Source organism: Glycine max, chromosome 20 (genome assembly GCF_000004515.6).
Source record: "Glycine max cultivar Williams 82 chromosome 20, Glycine_max_v4.0, whole genome shotgun sequence".
Lineage (NCBI taxonomy): Eukaryota > Viridiplantae > Streptophyta > Magnoliopsida > Fabales > Fabaceae > Glycine > Glycine max.
In genome coordinates, this window is record NC_038256.2 from 40,387,930 (window position 1) to 40,405,888 (window position 17,959).

At 31.6% G+C, this 17,959-nt stretch overlaps 2 protein-coding genes across 3 annotated transcripts; both read left to right on the plus strand.

Moving 5' to 3' along the window:
* The first annotated feature begins 2,410 nt into the window (after positions 1 to 2,410).
* LOC100815943 (fructose-1,6-bisphosphatase) lies at positions 2,411 to 7,212 on the plus strand. 2 transcript variants are annotated; one of them, NM_001255239.3, is made up of 12 exons: positions 2,411 to 2,686; positions 3,358 to 3,405; positions 3,560 to 3,634; positions 3,755 to 3,816; positions 3,939 to 4,005; positions 4,177 to 4,290; positions 4,561 to 4,647; positions 5,117 to 5,187; positions 5,276 to 5,341; positions 6,031 to 6,117; positions 6,204 to 6,279; positions 6,925 to 7,212. In NM_001255239.3, exons 1-12 carry the CDS (start codon positions 2,528 to 2,530, stop codon positions 7,030 to 7,032), a joined length of 1,020 nt encoding a protein of 339 aa, NP_001242168.2. In that variant the 5' UTR covers positions 2,411 to 2,527; the 3' UTR covers positions 7,033 to 7,212. The 2 variants fall into 2 exon arrangements, with proteins under 2 accessions (NP_001242168.2, XP_040869002.1); XM_041013068.1 differs by lacking the exons at positions 3,560 to 3,634; positions 3,755 to 3,816 and having other exon boundaries at positions 2,591 to 2,686; positions 6,925 to 7,210.
* A 2,718-nt stretch (positions 7,213 to 9,930) lies between these two features.
* LOC100816474 (uncharacterized) lies at positions 9,931 to 15,539 on the plus strand. The gene has a single exon (XM_003556103.5). The coding sequence runs from the start codon at positions 10,557 to 10,559 to the stop codon at positions 11,892 to 11,894; it is 1,338 nt and encodes a 445-aa protein (XP_003556151.1). The 5' UTR covers positions 9,931 to 10,556; the 3' UTR covers positions 11,895 to 15,539.
* The last annotated feature ends 2,420 nt before the right edge of the window (positions 15,540 to 17,959 follow it).

The following is a 17,959-nucleotide window of genomic DNA, read 5'->3' on the forward strand; positions in this document are numbered from 1 at the left end:
CATGATTAATTTATAATGAGCTTAATTGTATTTTTTTTTATCTTCCTAGCTATTTTAGCCTATGTAATATATATTTTCACATATCCTAACTTTTATTTTCCGTTACTAACATTCAGTTTTCATAATTTTCCAACTATTAAGTTATTTATCTCTAATTTTATCTACTAATTAAGAAAAATGTAACATATATAACATAACATCAAACTTAGCATTTTTTTACATCTATCTTAAATTTTGATGATTAACAATAAGTATAAATTATTGATGTTTTAATGAATTTATGATCAATGTTATTAATCATTAATTATGATCTACATGCATCGTCCACACACAAAGAGGTTTATGCTTTCTTAAACATCAACAAGCGTTCAACGTGTTACAACCAAGAGCGTAACACTATGTAATATTACCACTTGCATCCAATTAGTACAAGATTTGTACACTTTCACAAAGTGAACAACATAATTTGAGAAGACTTTGATAACCGAAATACGGAAGTACACAATTTTTTTTATTTCTTATTTTGTCTCTCTTTATTTGAATTCAAGGAAAAGATATAATAGAAGATCTACAAGAATATTCCTATTAGGTCGCTTTTATCGAGTACAAGAAGCATATGTAGCTGAATGTACTTTTACGCATATCCTAGCGAATCAGCGAATGCCACCTAACCTTATCTCCTAATGTGAGACAACAATGATCTTTTCAAGGAATTGACATTAATTCTGTAATGAATCTTTCATTGAAATCTATAAAAAGTAATTTCTACTCAAGAGAAGAACGACAAAATCATCATGAGAAAACAAGAATATTTCTGAAGCAAAAATCTACTGAAATCTTTGGACGAGTGATTTAAGCTTTCATCTATTTGTTTATCCTTTGCTTCGCAAAATTATCTTGTAGTTGAGCTTTACTGTTTATTTACTCATTGAGTGTTATTGATTACTTGCATTCATTTAAACTACTATTTGTAAAAGCAAGGAGTGACTTAGTGTTAAACAATACTTGAGTTTCTTAAATTTAAGGGGAGTTTGAAACAATGGCAAAAGCGGTGTTAAGATTACTTGTATAGCCAAAAGCATGTTAGAATACTTGTTTTGTAATCAAGTGTTAATTAGTGAAACCTTTAACTGTTATGTAAAGGAGAACTGAACATAACTCAGGTTAAGTGAGCCGGAATAAACCAAGTGTTTCTATTTTTATTTTTAACAGTTTAAACATTCTCTTAACACTTTTTACTATTCTTTTCTTATCAAGTATTTGCTTGAAAAAAACTACTTTAAAAACTCTCTTATTCAATCACTAGACCATCAAGCTTGGTTTTATCAAAACTCTTTTTCTTTTTATTGGACGACTTATCATACATATACATATATGTCTATATCTGTGTTAAAAGTTTTAAAAAGTTATTACCCTATTAGCATACTATTCAACCTTCATTCTAATGTGATTGTTGTTATTTCAATCAATTTATATATTACTAAAGGAAATATATGTTTATTAAATAAAAAAATAAAATGCTCGAGACCAATATATACTTGAAAGACATGTTTTTTAATTAATAAATAAATAAATATTTCCAATTACTGATTTATAAAATTAATGTCCTATTATGTTTCTCTCTCACACACACAAAATTTTGACCTAATATAAATATTTTAAAATATACTAAAATATGAATAAAAGTTTCAATGTAATTTGAATCTTCCTCTTCCTCTCTCTCTATATATATATTAAATATTTGTGTTTTGGCATACTAAATTATTATGGATAGTGACAAAACTCTATTCAATTAATTTGAGAGTGATTCTCTTACATCAGTTACAGTTACATGCATATATGTTGTACACTAGTTAATTTAAAAGGCTGAGAATATATTGAATGTGGATAAAATGGAGAATTTTGTAAGGTTTTGAGTTGAAGCTAGTTGTTGGAAACCAAAGAGAAGGTGTAAAGGAAAGAAGGAGAAGATGCATCCACATATAATATTATAAGATATAACCTTGTACCTGAAATTTTGCATGGTGGTGTCGTGCTTGGTCATTGTTGATTGACGTATGAGGACGAAGAAGGGCTCAAGGAGGCAAGCCACAGAAAGGAACCCGCCAAAGAAGACGACGAAAATCGTTATCCACCGTCATGACCACCAGCTCCCTCCCTCTCCCTTAGCCTTCCACGTGTCATCCGAAACTTCCCTTCCCCGCAGATCAGATAGCCCCATCTCTTTCTCTTTCTCTGGCTATATTCTAATCAAATAAAATATTATTACCATATATATTATATCTATCAAGCAAGACATAATATTGTAAAGTTACTTGTGTTCTTAAGTATGAGAATCATTTATTTAGCGAAAAAAATACTTATTTGATTTTTTCTACAAAATTTTCTTGAGCCAGCAAGAGTCACACATCATAAGACCGTGATCTTTAAGCAGGACAAAACAAAATCTATCAAGGAAGCCATATATTGGTATCCAAATTCCAAACTTGTGTTGGGTTTGGTTCCTTGAGTTGAGAGGAGTGAAAAAATGGATCACAGTGCGGATGCTCAACGCACGGACCTGATGACCATCACCCGTTTCGTGCTGAACGAACAGTCGAAGCACCCAGAGTCTCGTGGCGATTTCTCAATCCTGCTCAGTCACATTGTTCTCGGCTGCAAGTTCGTCTGCTCTGCTGTTAACAAGGTTCCTTGTCCTTCCTATAATCCCCTAATCTCTTTCTCTTCTAGTTCTACCACACATGCATGCATCCATTTCATTTGAGTTCAAGGAAGCACCTATATTGAGAGGAAAAAAAAATTTATTGCTAATTTTCCATCATAAAAAGAAACAGCCTATTTCAATAATTTTCAGGTGAAAACGCATAAATAATAGTGTTATGTTGCATGCACATTTAACAGCTCTTTTCAATTTTCACGCAAGACTCCTTTAAAATCCAAGTATAAATAACACATGCCAAAGTGGTCGACTTTAAATTAGTTTCAAGGCTTTTTTAATCTGATTTGATCAAGTTTGATCCAGGTTTAACATGTAAAAATTTCTAAACAACATCATCAGTTTAGAAGTCCGAATTAAAAATGGACTTTTTTTTCTAGCCCGTTTTAGCCCACACTGGACCTGCCTGCATGAGGCCAGATAGCCCATTTTGCAAAAATGCAAAAAGAAAAAAACATAGATCAGGTCTCTCTAATACAATGAAATAACTAATCTAAAAATTTAAATTATTATCTGACATGAATGTTTTTAGATTGCATTTTAACATATACAAGCCCAAGGTTTATTTTATTTTATCTTTGATGAATCGGTTTATTACTATTTATAAAATCTTTAATTATAACAATTGATTACGCATGCAGGCGGGTCTTGCTAAGCTTATTGGACTTGCAGGAGAGACAAATGTTCAGGCAAGTGGTTGATAAATTAATAAATCTTAGTAGTCTTAATATTCCGGCACGAGAACTTACTAACTAATGCATGACGATTTGATCCTCCTTGATTAGTTTTTCTTATTTTGGTGTTCATTTTTATCCAATTTGTTTCCTATTATCTGGATTAAAGGGTGAAGAGCAAAAGAAATTGGATGTCCTATCCAATGATGTCTTCATCAAGGCATTGATCAGCAGTGGACGAACAGTAAGTCATCAATATTTTATATGTGATTTGATGTGTCTTGAACTAAGATATAGTATATATATATATATATGTGTGTGTGTGTGCGCGCGCTTTTGTTGATGGTGTGAGATATTTTCCCAGTGCATCTTGGTGTCTGAAGAAGATGAGGAAGCAACATTTGTGGAACCTTCTAAGCGTGGAAAGTTGTTAATCTATCTATAGCTTAGCAGTGTTTTAAGTTGTTTGTTCCTCGGTGTATATTATTTGGCCTAATCATTGTTCCTCTGAGTCTAATCATTTAGTTCAAAATTTTCTGATTGTGCAGATACTGTGTTGTTTTTGACCCGCTGGATGGTTCCTCTAACATTGATTGTGGTGTTTCAATTGGCACAGTATGGTCCCTCCTCCATCCTTCTTGAAATGCATTCCATGTTTTTCTCTCTCTCTTTCCATTGAACTCTTGCAATATTAGTATACCAGACACAGGGAAGGGATTAATTGAGAATATTACAGATTGACTAGAATATTGCGGTTTTCAATTGAGTGTGTTGTCTTCCATTTAGATCTTTGGGATTTATTTGATAAAAGAAGACCATGAACCAACCGTAGAAGATGTTTTGCAACCTGGGAAGAACATGTTGGCAGCTGGTTATTGCATGTATGGAAGCTCTTGCACGGTATGATAAATTTAAGCCCTTGTTTAAAACTCTTTTTCTCTTAAAACAGATTTTTCTTCTTCTTTTGGTTATCTTTTCCCTCTGGTTATGATAAATTTTTAAGGGGAGTACAAGTTACTGATCAATTTTTCCTAATGATAGATGCTAGTACATTTTCTCAGTATGAATTTTTGTTTGGTTTCTGTGCACCTATGGACTGAGTTTAAGTTTTCTTTTGAATTCATTCTAAAATTTAATTTTTTTTAATCACTAATTTGGGATATTTTGCAGCTTGTGTTAAGCACTGGAAGTGGTGTTAATGGTTTCACCCTTGATCCATCTCTTGGGGAGTTCATTCTAACTCACCCTGACATCAAGGTATTAATCTGCCCGTCGTTCATAGTAAATTGTTATTCTCTCTGTAAATGCTCTGGTCTGACGACTCAACTCTTAAAAAAGTCACATTTGTTCAAACTAAAATCTCAATCCTTACCCAACCGCTTACTTCTTTTCTCTTAAGCAAGTATCAGAATTTTCTCTCCTTGAAAAATCTCTGTTTAGGTAGTCATAAATATCGTTTTGCTGAAAGAGAATTGCCCGTTTCAACCCTTTGGAGTTAAGAATCTAAGGACACATCCATATGTTATACAAAATATCTTATCCACTTTTTATTGTCAAAGCAGCAATGATTGTTCGTTCAATTAATATTTGTCTATCTGTTAATTAGAACTTAGTGAATGAATCTTCACAGAGTTCATGGATTAAGGGCACACATGATCTTTATTGAAACCATCTAAGATTGATTTCAGTCATAATTTAATTGCTTGATCTGTGGTTCACCTTTCAGATCCCAAAGAAAGGCAAGATCTATTCAGTGAATGAAGGAAATGCTAAAAACTGGGATGGCCCTACTACCATGTATGTATAAATCCAATAGTGTTAAAATGTTTCAGGCATTATAATGCAGTTTGTGACACTATGATTTCCTTTCCTTCTTTCTGTTCAGGTATGTGGAAAACTGCAAGTATCCAAAAGATGGTTCATCACCAAAGTCCCTAAGATATATTGGAAGGTATAGAGTATAGTGAATTCTCAATCCTCCAAGGAGCCTAATTTGCTTGAGTTGCTCTTGATTTAGTCCTCTCGTAGTTGGTTATGCAAACATCTACCATGATAAAACAAACACAGATTACAGCCTATATAGATAACTAATCCATTGCATGAGATGGACAGTTCTATAATGAAGTGTGCCATTTTGTCATTTAGGGCAAAACAGATATGATTTAACCATTCATTGGCATAGAATTCCTAGTTATGGTAAAAAAAAAAAAAGTTAACACTTACTCCAACTCTAGCAGCTGTAGTGTGTATAATTTCAGTTTTTTTTTTTTTGTTGAAAGTATTCATATTTCGTTCAGCTACATGACTTATAATTACTAAAGCTCAACAGGGTAACCTTGTTCTTTGTTTGAAATGTTAAAGAACCTACCTATGGATTTTTTTTACAGTACCTATGGATGATTAATTTAATAGAAGATTTGATAAAAGAAAAATGTAATATAATCCGTAGCTGCAATCGTTAAATCTAATAGTGGACTGACACTTCTAGATAATTTGTCCTTGCATTATATTCAATTCATCATAAACTATTGTACCTGAATTTTTCTACTGAATCACTGAGTCAAATGTTTGGTGACCTTCAACAAAAATATATGTTTAATTTATGACATTACTCTGTCTGTGATTTCTGTAACTTAACAGCATGGTTGCTGATGTTCACCGCACATTGCTTTATGGAGGTATCTTTCTGTACCCGGCTGATAAAAAGAGTCCAAATGGGAAACTTCGGTATGCCATTTTCAATCTCTCTCATATTTAAGGTTACTGAATGAAGTGTGAAGACATAATTTATGGATTAACTTTGATTGGTGCAGTGTACTCTATGAAGTCTTCCCAATGTCATTCTTGATGGAACAAGCAGGAGGACAGGCTTTCACCGGCAACCAAAGGGTAATTTACAGAAAATAGGGAGAAAAACAAAAATTAGTTTAGACTAAAATTATCTCGACCCATTTTTGAGAGGGAAAAAAAAAAAAGAAAGATAGGAAATTTTGAAATTTAAATTAAAGAGAAAATAGAAAGAAAGATTTTTTTTTTTAAAAAAAATAAACAAAAAAATATATTATTATTCATATTTTTTCTCATCTTTATTTTATTTTCTCTCATCCAAATATTTTGATCACGTTTGTAATAAATATTCCACAAGGATCTGAGTTTGAATTTTATTATTGATGTGAGAATTTAATTGATGAATAATTTATAAATATAATTACAAATGTCTTGAGTCATGTCTTGACTATTTAGAGTTCTCATAATTCAATTCTCCTAAACTTTTTTTTTTTTTTTTCCAAAACCTCACTTACATTAGACAAGCATGAAAGAGACATAAACGACTAGAGTCTTCCAAAGACAATTTGTTTTTTTCCTCTGAAGTTGAAATTCACTTCCACTACTTTGAGCACCAGAAAATTTGTGTTTCTTGTTCTCCTCTATTAGCATTAAGAAAAATAAGAGAATCCATATTGATTTTAATTAGAATATTATAAATGCATCATATGCCAGTGAAAGTGATGAATCTGCTAGCTATGTCAACAGGCACTTGATTTGGTTCCAAAGAAGTTGCACGAGCGATCTCCCATATTCCTTGGTAGCTATGAAGATGTAGAGGAAATCAAGGCTCTTTACTCTGCTGATGAAAAATAGGAATGAAGCTGGAAGAAAGCTATCTTTGTCTTTCGCTACTCACAAGCAATTGTTATCTAATTGTTACACATGTCATGTATATGTTAAGAAAAGTTATTAATGTTTTGTGATTTAGAAAAATTATTTTATTCCTTATATCTAAATATTTTAAAATTTAATAATAATTATAATTTATGCAGATAGTTTTATAATATTAATTATTATAATCTTATTATTAGAGGGATTAATAAGATTTTTTTTTTAAATCTCATCATTGATATAATTTATTTTCGATATTTTGATACGTTATTGTTTATTTATTATAATTTTCTGATTTTTTGGGAAAATTTATGATTAGTGGGTTTATCTCTTCTAAAGTAAGGAGATATGTAAAGTGAGGGGGTTTGGGTCTATTAATTGTTGATTTGAAGTGAGCTATGTTTTAAAAAAAAATTAGTTTTAAAATTAGTGGTTGATAAACCTCCTCACATTGCCACTTTAACAAAAATTAGATGGATCAAATTTATTATTATTATTATTATTGTTAGATATTTTACTTTATCATTTTTACCTTTCTATGTTTTTGTAATTTTTATGATCTAAATAATATTTATTTTATTTTAGTTTGTAGGTGTGCTTGAAAAGTAAAAGGATTGAAAAAGGAGAAAAAAAAAAAAGAAAAACTGAAAGAAATAATTTTTTCCTATATTATAAATTATATGGAGAGTGATTTTTCTTTTCATTTTTCCGATTAGATATACTTAAAATTTTCCAAATTCTCTTATTTGAACATGTATGTCACACATTGCTTATGTAACTAGTAAAAAAAAATCTCAAACATCTTAAACTAAGTATGTAATTAATAATTTGGGCTAGTTGTGAAATATATTCAAGCTCAATGAATTTAATCTATAAAAGGGGTTATAATTGTTTTAATTATGCATTTTTAAAAAAATTATCTCCGTACATTACTTAATTTAAGTATAGTTGATAATTATTATATGTTTTGGACCTAACCTAGGTCTACTAAGGCCTAATGGACTCCATTTAATCACAGACAAGCAATTTGTCTCAATAAGCCAATGAAGAAGTAACTAATGTAAGGCTAGAAGCCCCCAAAAACAAGGGTTAATTCAAAGACTTAGTCATTTTTCCATAATGAATATAATTACTTTATATTGACTTATCCTATGAAAGGACACCTTATGAAGGTATTACAATTACACAATTCATGTGCAATTCTACCTTAATCATCTTATACCTCCACCACAAGCTGTCTTGATTCTTGAGCATCAGTCTTTGTAGGTTATCTTCTCTTACTCTTCTGACTAGTATCCAATCCATCGAAGTATTTAACCGATGTCAGACTTATAGACTTTACGTAAAAAAATCTAAGAGCCTAGTTGGCCAACAACATTTTTGGTGGTGTAGGTTTAAGCGTCAGTAATTATGAACAATTTTTTTACAATTTGGATACAAGTACAAGTATTGTGATGTCTAATCTTATTTATACCTGTTTATATATATATATATATATATATATATATATATATATATATATATATATATTTAATTATAATGTTTTATCGAATTATACATGCTTTTTGGTGTGGTGGATGGGGTTGATGTAATTCCTGCCATTCACACACTCACATAAACATCCTCTATATTTTTTAATTGCATGCGTTAATTTAAAAAAAAAAAATAGAGAATCATGCCAAAGTCATTGAGTCAGCCATGTATAACTGATGCCTACTTGTTCCAATAGTCTATATTTGAGACTAAGAATGACACATTTCTAATAGTCTATATTTGGGAATTAGAATGACGCATTACAAGTTGTTATTAAAAATATTACGCCACTTTTGTCATCGTCTAAAAAGAAGGAGTTTAAGATTTGATTTTAGAACTCTGATTCATATAATATATCAATAAGTTATAATATTGTCCGTTCAAATTATATGGGAGAATGGATATATTAAATCAAAAGTAAGAGAGGATGCATGAACATGACATTGTTTTATGCTTAGTTAGATCTCTCTTGGACTGCCAAGTTGCAACAAAAAGAGGCCCCGACATCATTTTGTGACTGACGACTATAATATGCTTGGCGTTATCTTCAATTAATCATAACAAATATATTAATTATTAATATATGTATTTTTTTTTTTAATGCGACACCAACTTGCCTTGGGTGGGACCCACCAGATCTCCCAATACATTGAACCTGTTAAGGTTCTTTTCTTTCTATCCTTGGCGTCTTATGTACATCAACTATTAAACTAGATTGACACATAACCACTTCTGTATTTTTGTTAAAACGAAAGTAGCTTAAGTATAATATCCCATACATTTATTGCCTGATTTCTTAATTAAAACAAGACTTTCATATTTTATTAATTTTTTTCATGACATTGATATTTTTTTAATATAATTTATTTTATATTTAATAATCAATCGAGATTCAAATAATAAATCATTTATTAAAAAACACAAGTCATTATTATTTATATCAATAATTATTGATTTCATTATTTTTTTAATCAAAATAATTAATATTTTTTGCATTATTTTAAAACAAACTGCCAGGGTTGTTAAGTGAATAACATGAAATTATAAGATAACTAATTGAAAAAGACACAATTCTCTCTTTCTTTATTTTTAAAAAAATATAAAAAAAGCAGTAAAAAAAAATAATTGCAATTTTTTTTAAAGGAGGTGATAACAGTTATATCTTAATAGTTTATGAAGAAAATAAAAAAAATTATATATATTAAAGATTAATTTAAAAAAAAATATGTATGCCAAAATAAATAATTAATTTTATTAATAGAAAGATTAGTATATTAATTAATTAATTATTAGTATAATCTTTCGCTAAACAACAAAAGGTCAGTCACTAATTATATCACACGGCTTTTTTTCTCATGGTTGTGTGTTTGTTTCACTAGGTTTTCCTGATATTCTCTCCCTTTTTGGTGGGGTTCTTTTCAGTTTTCTCAGCCTTTCTTCAAACTCTTTCTCTGCGTGATAGATGTGTTTCTCCTGATCTTCAGCTCTGGATTCTGGGCTTGGTTGCAAAAAGGTCATTTTTTATTGGCTTATGAGGGTGCAGGTTTTCAGCAGATAAGTAGCTTAGCTTCCTTGTTCATAAGCCTTGAAGGTTTTTGATGCTGTTTTTCTGCACTTTTTGAACCTTTTTACCTTTGTTTTGCATCTGGGTGTTGTTTTGGAACTATCTCCCACTGTTGGCATGTGAGTTTTTTTTACATGTGTGGATTTTAGATATTGGTCTAATGGTCTCTCGATCTCTCTGAAATGATATTTGGTGGAGAGATTCCTGTTAGCTTGATGGCTTTTTTACTTGAAGATCTAAGGTGTAATAGATGAGGTTGAAAAAGCTGTTGGATGATTGAGCATAAATGGCTTTGCATGATTTTATTCTGTAGATAAGGTGAAAAGGGTTGAAAGAAATTGGGTTGGAACTAGGATTTGAGGTATAATGGGTTCATTTGTCTGATTTGGGTTGTGGTTTGTGTGAAGCAATGGAAGGTAATTTGCCACAGGGAGGTATAATTCAAGGTGGAACTTCTTTTGGTGGCTTTGATTTGCCGATTCGGGTTCAGCATCAAGCACAGCATCCCCATACAATGCACCAACATCAAACTCATCCGCGTCAAGGGTCTTCTGTACATTCCACCGTTCATGATGGGTTTCCACTTACAATGGGAACCATGCAGAACTGTGACCAAACCATTTCATTGACTGACTTTAGTAAAGGAGACAGAAGCAAAAACTCAGCGAGTGAGGAAGATGAGCCGAGCTATACTGAGGATGGTGTTGATTGTCACCATGAAACAACTAGAGGGAAGAAAGGATCACCTTGGCAGCGTGTGAAGTGGACTGATAAGATGGTAAGGCTTCTGATAACAGCTGTTTCTTATATAGGCGAGGATGTAACTGCTGATGGTGGTAGCAGCGGAAGAAGAAAGTTTGCAGTCTTACAGAAGAAGGGTAAGTGGAAATCTGTTTCCAAGGTCATGGCTGAAAGGGGTTATCATGTTTCGCCTCAGCAATGTGAGGATAAATTCAATGACCTTAATAAAAGGTATAAAAAGCTTAATGATATGCTAGGGAGGGGTACTTCTTGTCAGGTTGTTGAAAATCCTGCACTGTTGGATGTAATAGATTTTCTTTCCGAGAAAGAAAAAGACGACGTCCGGAAAATATTGAGCTCAAAACACTTGTTCTATGAAGAGATGTGTTCTTATCATAATGGTAACAGGTTGCATTTACCCCATGATCCTGCATTGCAACGTTCACTGCAGTTAGCTCTCCGAAATAGAGACGATCATGATGATGATATCAGAAGGTCCCATCATGATGATCATGATGAAGATGATCAAGATGCGGAAATTGATGATCATGATGACTTTGAAGAGAATTGTGCTTCTCATGGTGATAGTAGAGGAATATATGGGCCATCAGGCGGATCTATGAAGAAATTGAAACAATGCCAAGGCCAAGAAGATGCTAATACTTTTGGTAAGTCTTTAAATTGTCAGGAATACAACAAAAGTTCATATCCCCATGGACAGATGATCCAATCTGATGTGAATCAAGGTTTACCTGAAGGCATGAGAGCAGCTTGGTTACAGAAGCAATGGGTTGAATCTCACACCCTTCAGTTAGAAGAACAAAAGCTACAAATTCAGGTCGAGATGCTGGAACTAGAGAAACAGAGATTCAAGTGGCAGAGGTTTAGTAAGAAAAAGGATCGGGAGTTGGAGAAGCTGAGCCTAGAAAATGAAAGAATGAAGCTTGAAAATGAACGTATTGCTTTAGAACTGAAGCGAAAGGAAATGGGCACTGGCTTTAAATAGGTCAGCACTCTTGCAAGCTTTGTGGCAATTGCATTGCATGCATGGTGCTCCATTTTTCTTGTTTTTGCTGTCTTTGGTAAGATGTGGTTTGTTTAGTTGAAACTATGGGTTTTTTTTTTATTGGGGAACTTTGCAAATCTAACTCTCACTCCTGCTTGTATTGTTTAAATTTAATAGTAGTGCATAATGATTAGGCTCTACTGAAGTTTTGTTGCCTATGTTCAAAGACTGGGTAGCTGAAACACCGTTAATCTTTTTGTTTTGTAATATTAATTTTCTAATATTACATATTGTCTGTCCTTTCATTTCTTTTACAGCCTGTATATATTGTTCTGGTTATTTATTTGTTATTTTCATTCTTGAAATCATTTATGTCCATCTATGTTTAGACTATTGCTGTTGAGTTTTCTTCCAAGTGTTTTGTGTTTTTTTTTTCCATTTTGTCACTCTTTGCTTCAATAGATGGCTATTTTTTCTTGGAAAGCCTTATTACTGGATTTTAATCAACTATGTTAGTTGTACTAGTTAGTTAGGTTGTAAGCAATCTTATGAGTTGTTAACTAGCTCTCAAATAAACATGCACTTACTCATATTTGCATCTTTTTCATATCGATCAATACAAAGAGATATTTCCACAGAAGTCCTATCTTGTTTTATGAGCGCTATGATTTTTGGCCTCACCAACTTGGGGTTACTTGCATCTCATACAGAGAAGTTTTACATTGCCCCAAAGCCAGTAACATTTGAAATAGGAATCTTGGTGTTCTTTTTGTGAATCTTCAGTTTGTCTTCTGTGGTTGTAGCAGTTTTCTCCATTAGTTTAAAGGCTTGGGGTTGGGGTGGTAGGTGGACAAAGTTTTATGGCATTGTGCCATTTTATGCTCTTCTTTGGTGTCTTTGGCTGTAGTGAAGTACTGAGATATTTTGGGGCAATTTCCTTCTTGTGCAGGGAACATATCCCTTTTCAAGGAAAGAAGTGTATAAGGTGGTTTAAGGGGAAAAAGTGTGAAAAAATCATTTCCCTTTTATGAAATATATGCCATCTTTGCTTGTGACGAAATTGTGCTTGTTATTAAGTTACTTAAGCTACAAATTTCATGTATGGTGACATCATTTTATCTCATTCTATTACACAAACATAAACCACATGTAAATACTGCAGAATCCCATTCCTATTTAGTAGTTACAACAATGTATGTTATTGAGTCCGGATTTTGAAGCATTCTATACTAGTCTTATAGTATAACTATAAATATTCTATATAACTTTCTTGCTTTATTTATTTTTTTAATCTTAAAATTGTCTAAATTATGGGTGGTTAGGATCAAACTCCTGGCCACCAAGTCAATGATTAGGTACAGACTTGGAAATGCTTTTATATCTCTAACGTGTCCATCATAGGAAAATCTTTTGGGCATAAAGGATGGATGGACAAAGCACAGGCCATAACTTGTACTGAAACTTTTAGTTATGAAAAATAGGAGTGCCAAGGATCAAACTATTGACTACTTGGTCATAAGGCTTTTGTACTATTTTGAGAACCAAATCTTGCTAAAAGCTTACAGCCTTACACTCTTAGGTTAGTCACCCGGAATTTCTTTTATCTAACTGTTCACAATATTTCTTTCTCCTGGTTTAGTTATAATTTTGGTTCCAATTGTCTTGATTTTAATTCATTATTAAAGCTGAGTTTTCTTTTTTATAATTCAGCTCTTCTTATTGAGGGATTTTTTTTAAGTGTCTCTATATTTGGTGCTAGGAATAAAAGATTGACATATTTTTAGCATTGAGAACACCGTGAATTTATGTTTGCACTTTGTAGTCTATTATTAGCTGATGAAATGGGGCGATTTTCCAATAAAGTTATACCTTAATGCACAACTGGAGATGATAATCATCTTGATTGTATTGGATTTAATGTGTTTATGTAAATTCATTTGTGTGTGCAACATGACCTTGTGAATTTATCTTAAAGATGCATTTATTATGTTGATTTGTGATGTAAAATGCATTTAATATATCATGAAAGGTGTAGTGATATTCTGTGTCTCTTGGGGTAAATGCCATGTGTTCAACTTGCTGTGAATTAGGTTCAACTCCATATGGGGAGAGTAAATGTGTGGTTCTTTTTACTTTTTCTACCGTCAATGGCAACCCTGATATGAGTGTAATCGCACGGCATGATAAAATATTTTTTAAAAATGAATGCAGGGATGTAAATGGGTGTAGGTTGCCCATTTAGCATTATATACCCTACTCAAATGCAGGTATGGGTGAGTAAAAACACATTTGATTGAATGTGGATGTGGTATGGGGGAGTTCTTATTTGCATATGGGTGTGCTCTCTTATGTCTTGAACTTTTAATTGAATACCTGCATAAATATTTAAACCAGTAACAATACTTTATTTGATATAAGGAGATTGCTAAAGAGTATCCTTAGTGCTGTAGTTAAGAAAACAAAACAATGAAGTATTTAATGAAAAGGAAAGCATTTATTACATTGAAACTTTAAAGTATAAAAATAATTTAATACTTGTCTTCAAGTAATTGAATAAATTCAAATAAATTATAGATAGAAAAAAGACTTAAAAAGGAGGATTTGATATTCAAGATCATTTACTTAAATTCTCCTTATCCAGTGTCCGTAGGTATAGAACTCCCTTTCTATGGAAATGTCTCAGTTATTTGAATTTTGGGTATGGAGGTTGATCCAACCCAAACCTGAACTGTTTACTTCCATACTGGTGGTATTTGATTTTTTTTAATTGACGTGAAGGACTGTGGGAGATGTTCTCTTTATATTAGTGTAGATAAATATAGATATGAGTATCCTACTTTCAGTGGATTACTTCTTTATTTGGAGCTAGTTCCTGTGGTTGTTAATGAATGATTACTTCTATCAGTACTTCAGCATTATGTAGGGAGTCCAATGAATGCAAGGGTGAAGGGAAATATGTCTATTTGTGGAGCAATTGACAAAATCATCATTTTCATTTTGTGTTTAAACATCTACAAATGGTTCTCATGATATGTCTTCTGGCTATGCTATAAAACAGATGGTTTTTAACTGATAAGTACTTAATTTTACAAATTAAATATAGCTGATAATTTTTGGGATTCATAAGTCTGATTATATGCTTGACACCAATTTCTTTTCTTAATCTATCTCATTCTCTAACACACTCAAATGCTTGGCTCTTATTCCTATTCTCATGGTTGGTGCTGTTTCAGAAATATTTGTTCCGTATAGATTTGCTTTCCTCTTTATGTTTTTGACAGAAACTGCCACGAGCCAACGACCTTCTATCTTCCATACAAACCATTACTACCCTGTTAGGAATTTTCTGTTTTGTTGATCTTAGAGGCTGCAACAAATGATGTTCTAAACTTTTGAGAATATTTTGTCCATCAAAATTGTAATCATTAGGCTTAGCAGAGGATCAATGCTTTTGCTCATTACTTTTGTCTAGTATCTGATGCTCAAGAAATCCGGAACCTGAATTGATAGCTTCAATGGTTGATCTTGAAAAAACGAAAGAAGAAAAAAGCCTCAATCATGGATGCAGTACAATAGGTGAATTGTTTTCTACTTGCAGAGTATTGGAAGCTTACTAATACTTAAAAAAGTCATTGGAATTTGCCACCTGGGACTGATTTATATTGTTGGGGTAAGTGGGAATTTGGGTAGAGATTAACTTTCCAATTTATCAAGGAAAGGATCTGAAATTTTGAAGAGCTATTCAGCTGAAAGTTTTGTGGGTGGATAGCCGATGATATTATTCGTTTATATTTAATGTGATACATTTGTTGCAAGTTGCAACTATTGTTTATCTATGTTAACAACCAAGGTTTTAAAAAATGGTTCACTAGCCGCAACATCATAATCATCAATGTTTTTGGAGTCACTGATTGCATTGCGACCGCATGGATAGCAGGTTTCTATAATTTCGTGCAACATTAAGGATCGTGATAAAATCATGACTGTGTCTGTGACCGCAATTTAAAACTTAGCTAACACTCTTTCTTCCTCTACCTCATCCCCTAAAAGAGATTATTGTCTTTTCTTTAAGGCTAATCTATAGCATCATAAATCTTTCCAAAATTTAGATAGGTGTTAACTTCGTATCCAATCTGTTCCCACCCCTGTGCTTTATTTTTTGTTGCTGTTTTGAAAATGGATTGGGGATTTTAACCGTGTAAACAGGTTTACTGCCTAGTTACCTGATTACAGCTATCCAATTGACTGCAGACAGTGAAGTGTAATGTGTATTCTTGTGAGTACAACTTTTATGAACTTATTTATTTCCAATAATGCAGCACTTAGAATGGGAATATAATCAGCATCAATATTTCTCTGGTATTTGCATATGCAATTTTCTCATTAATTTTATCTAGGGACCATGCTTACAATTGTTCGGTATTTTAAGGATCCTTTTCAGAATGCAAAATGTCACGCAAGTCAATAAAGATTGTAAAGGGTAAAAATTGGACCAATAAAAGTGGCATTTTCTCCTCCTTTAGGGTGGTTTGGTACGAGAAAGTGATTTCTACCAAATTCAAGAAATTCCATCCATCTAAAGTGTTTGGTTTCAATCATGAATGATAAATGAAGAATCGCACTACATATTTCGTCCACAGAATGAATGTACATGATTTAAGTTAGCGGGGGAAAAATGAGAGTAATTTATATACAATTTTTGTACATCAAATTTTACACAAAAAGAGAGACAGGAGGAGGAGTAAAATAAATGTATGATAGTGATAGAAAAAAGGTAATTTAAAAACAATAATCCAGCATGCTAGAAATCATTATTTCCAACTCATTCGAAGGAGATGGTGATTATTGTTTTCAAATTAAAGGCCCAGTTTTCACCAAAAACATTTGAAAGCCCATATTGAAAATGCAAATCGTTTGATAATACAATTTTTATTTTTTATTTTTCTGTTAAACGTGACTTATCAGTAGTTTCTGCATGTGTGACTGTGATGTTTCTGCACCAATCCTATCTTATTACGAATTTTATTAAATATAACTTTATATATTTTCAAATTCTTATGATTTTAGTTTTGTACATATCTAGAACTGCATGCCGTCAACTTATATCAACTAATGGAATGAAAGTTAATTTCACACGTATCCTATTTATAAATTTGAATTAATATAAAATTATTTTTTACCTTATTTATATAAATTAAAATTAACACAATATATATTTTTAAAATAATATATAATTATTTGATTACTTTTCTATAATTATTTTATTTTAATAAAATTTATTACAAACAATTAAAGTAATATGTTTTTATTATTCAACATTTAGATAAAAAAATTCATATTCCATATGAAACTATTGATGATCTAATAGTTAATTTAATTTACATAATTTATTCTCTTTGATTAGAATTATTATAATTTTTAATGTAATTTTTAATAAAAGTTAACAAACTTATTATATATAATATGTTGATCTAGAATTAAATTTTAACTCTTAACAAACTTATTAACTATGAATAAAGACAGTAAATATTTCATATCAATAATATAATTAATTTTTTATTGTATATAATGGTTTATAATTAAATGATAATATATAGTATTTATTTGTTATAAAATCAATGTTTAAAAAAATTGGTTCAAAGATAGTGTGACGACAGGTGTGCCGTTGCGCGACAAGGAGCTACAGTACGGGCACCACGGCCGCGCGGGGGGCGGAGCGTGCCATATTGGCAAGACTTTGATTTCTTTTCACTTTCCTTTTCCAAAGTATGAACTCTTCTTTCTTTTTTGTTGACAAACTTGATTAATTTTTAGCTTCAATATTATTATTTGTCATTTCATCAATCATTGTTGTATATGCTTGTCTTTACCAATAATTATAACTTATAAAATGTTATAATACTTTACTCATATTTTAGAAAGAAAAAAAAATCATATAATCATGGCTCCCTCTTCCAAATCCAAATTATATAAAGCCATATGTCCACACCATTATTTGACAAAAAACAACATTTGGGTTATTTTTTGTTAATGACTAAATTACCCGTATATATACTCCCAAAGTT

Excerpts from the sequence above, each read along its gene's own strand:
- LOC100815943 (NM_001255239.3), top strand. The coding sequence starts at position 2,528 with ATGGATCACAGTGCGGATGCTCAACGCACGGACCTGATGACCATCACC. Across the intron at positions 5,188-5,275 it reads TGGGATGGCCCTACTACCAT|GTATGTGGAAAACTGCAAGT; the intron begins GTATGTATAAAT and ends CTTTCTGTTCAG. Across the intron at positions 5,342-6,030 it reads TCCCTAAGATATATTGGAAG|CATGGTTGCTGATGTTCACC; the intron begins GTATAGAGTATA and ends GTAACTTAACAG.
- LOC100816474 (XM_003556103.5), top strand. The coding sequence starts at position 10,557 with ATGGAAGGTAATTTGCCACAGGGAGGTATAATTCAAGGTGGAACTTCT.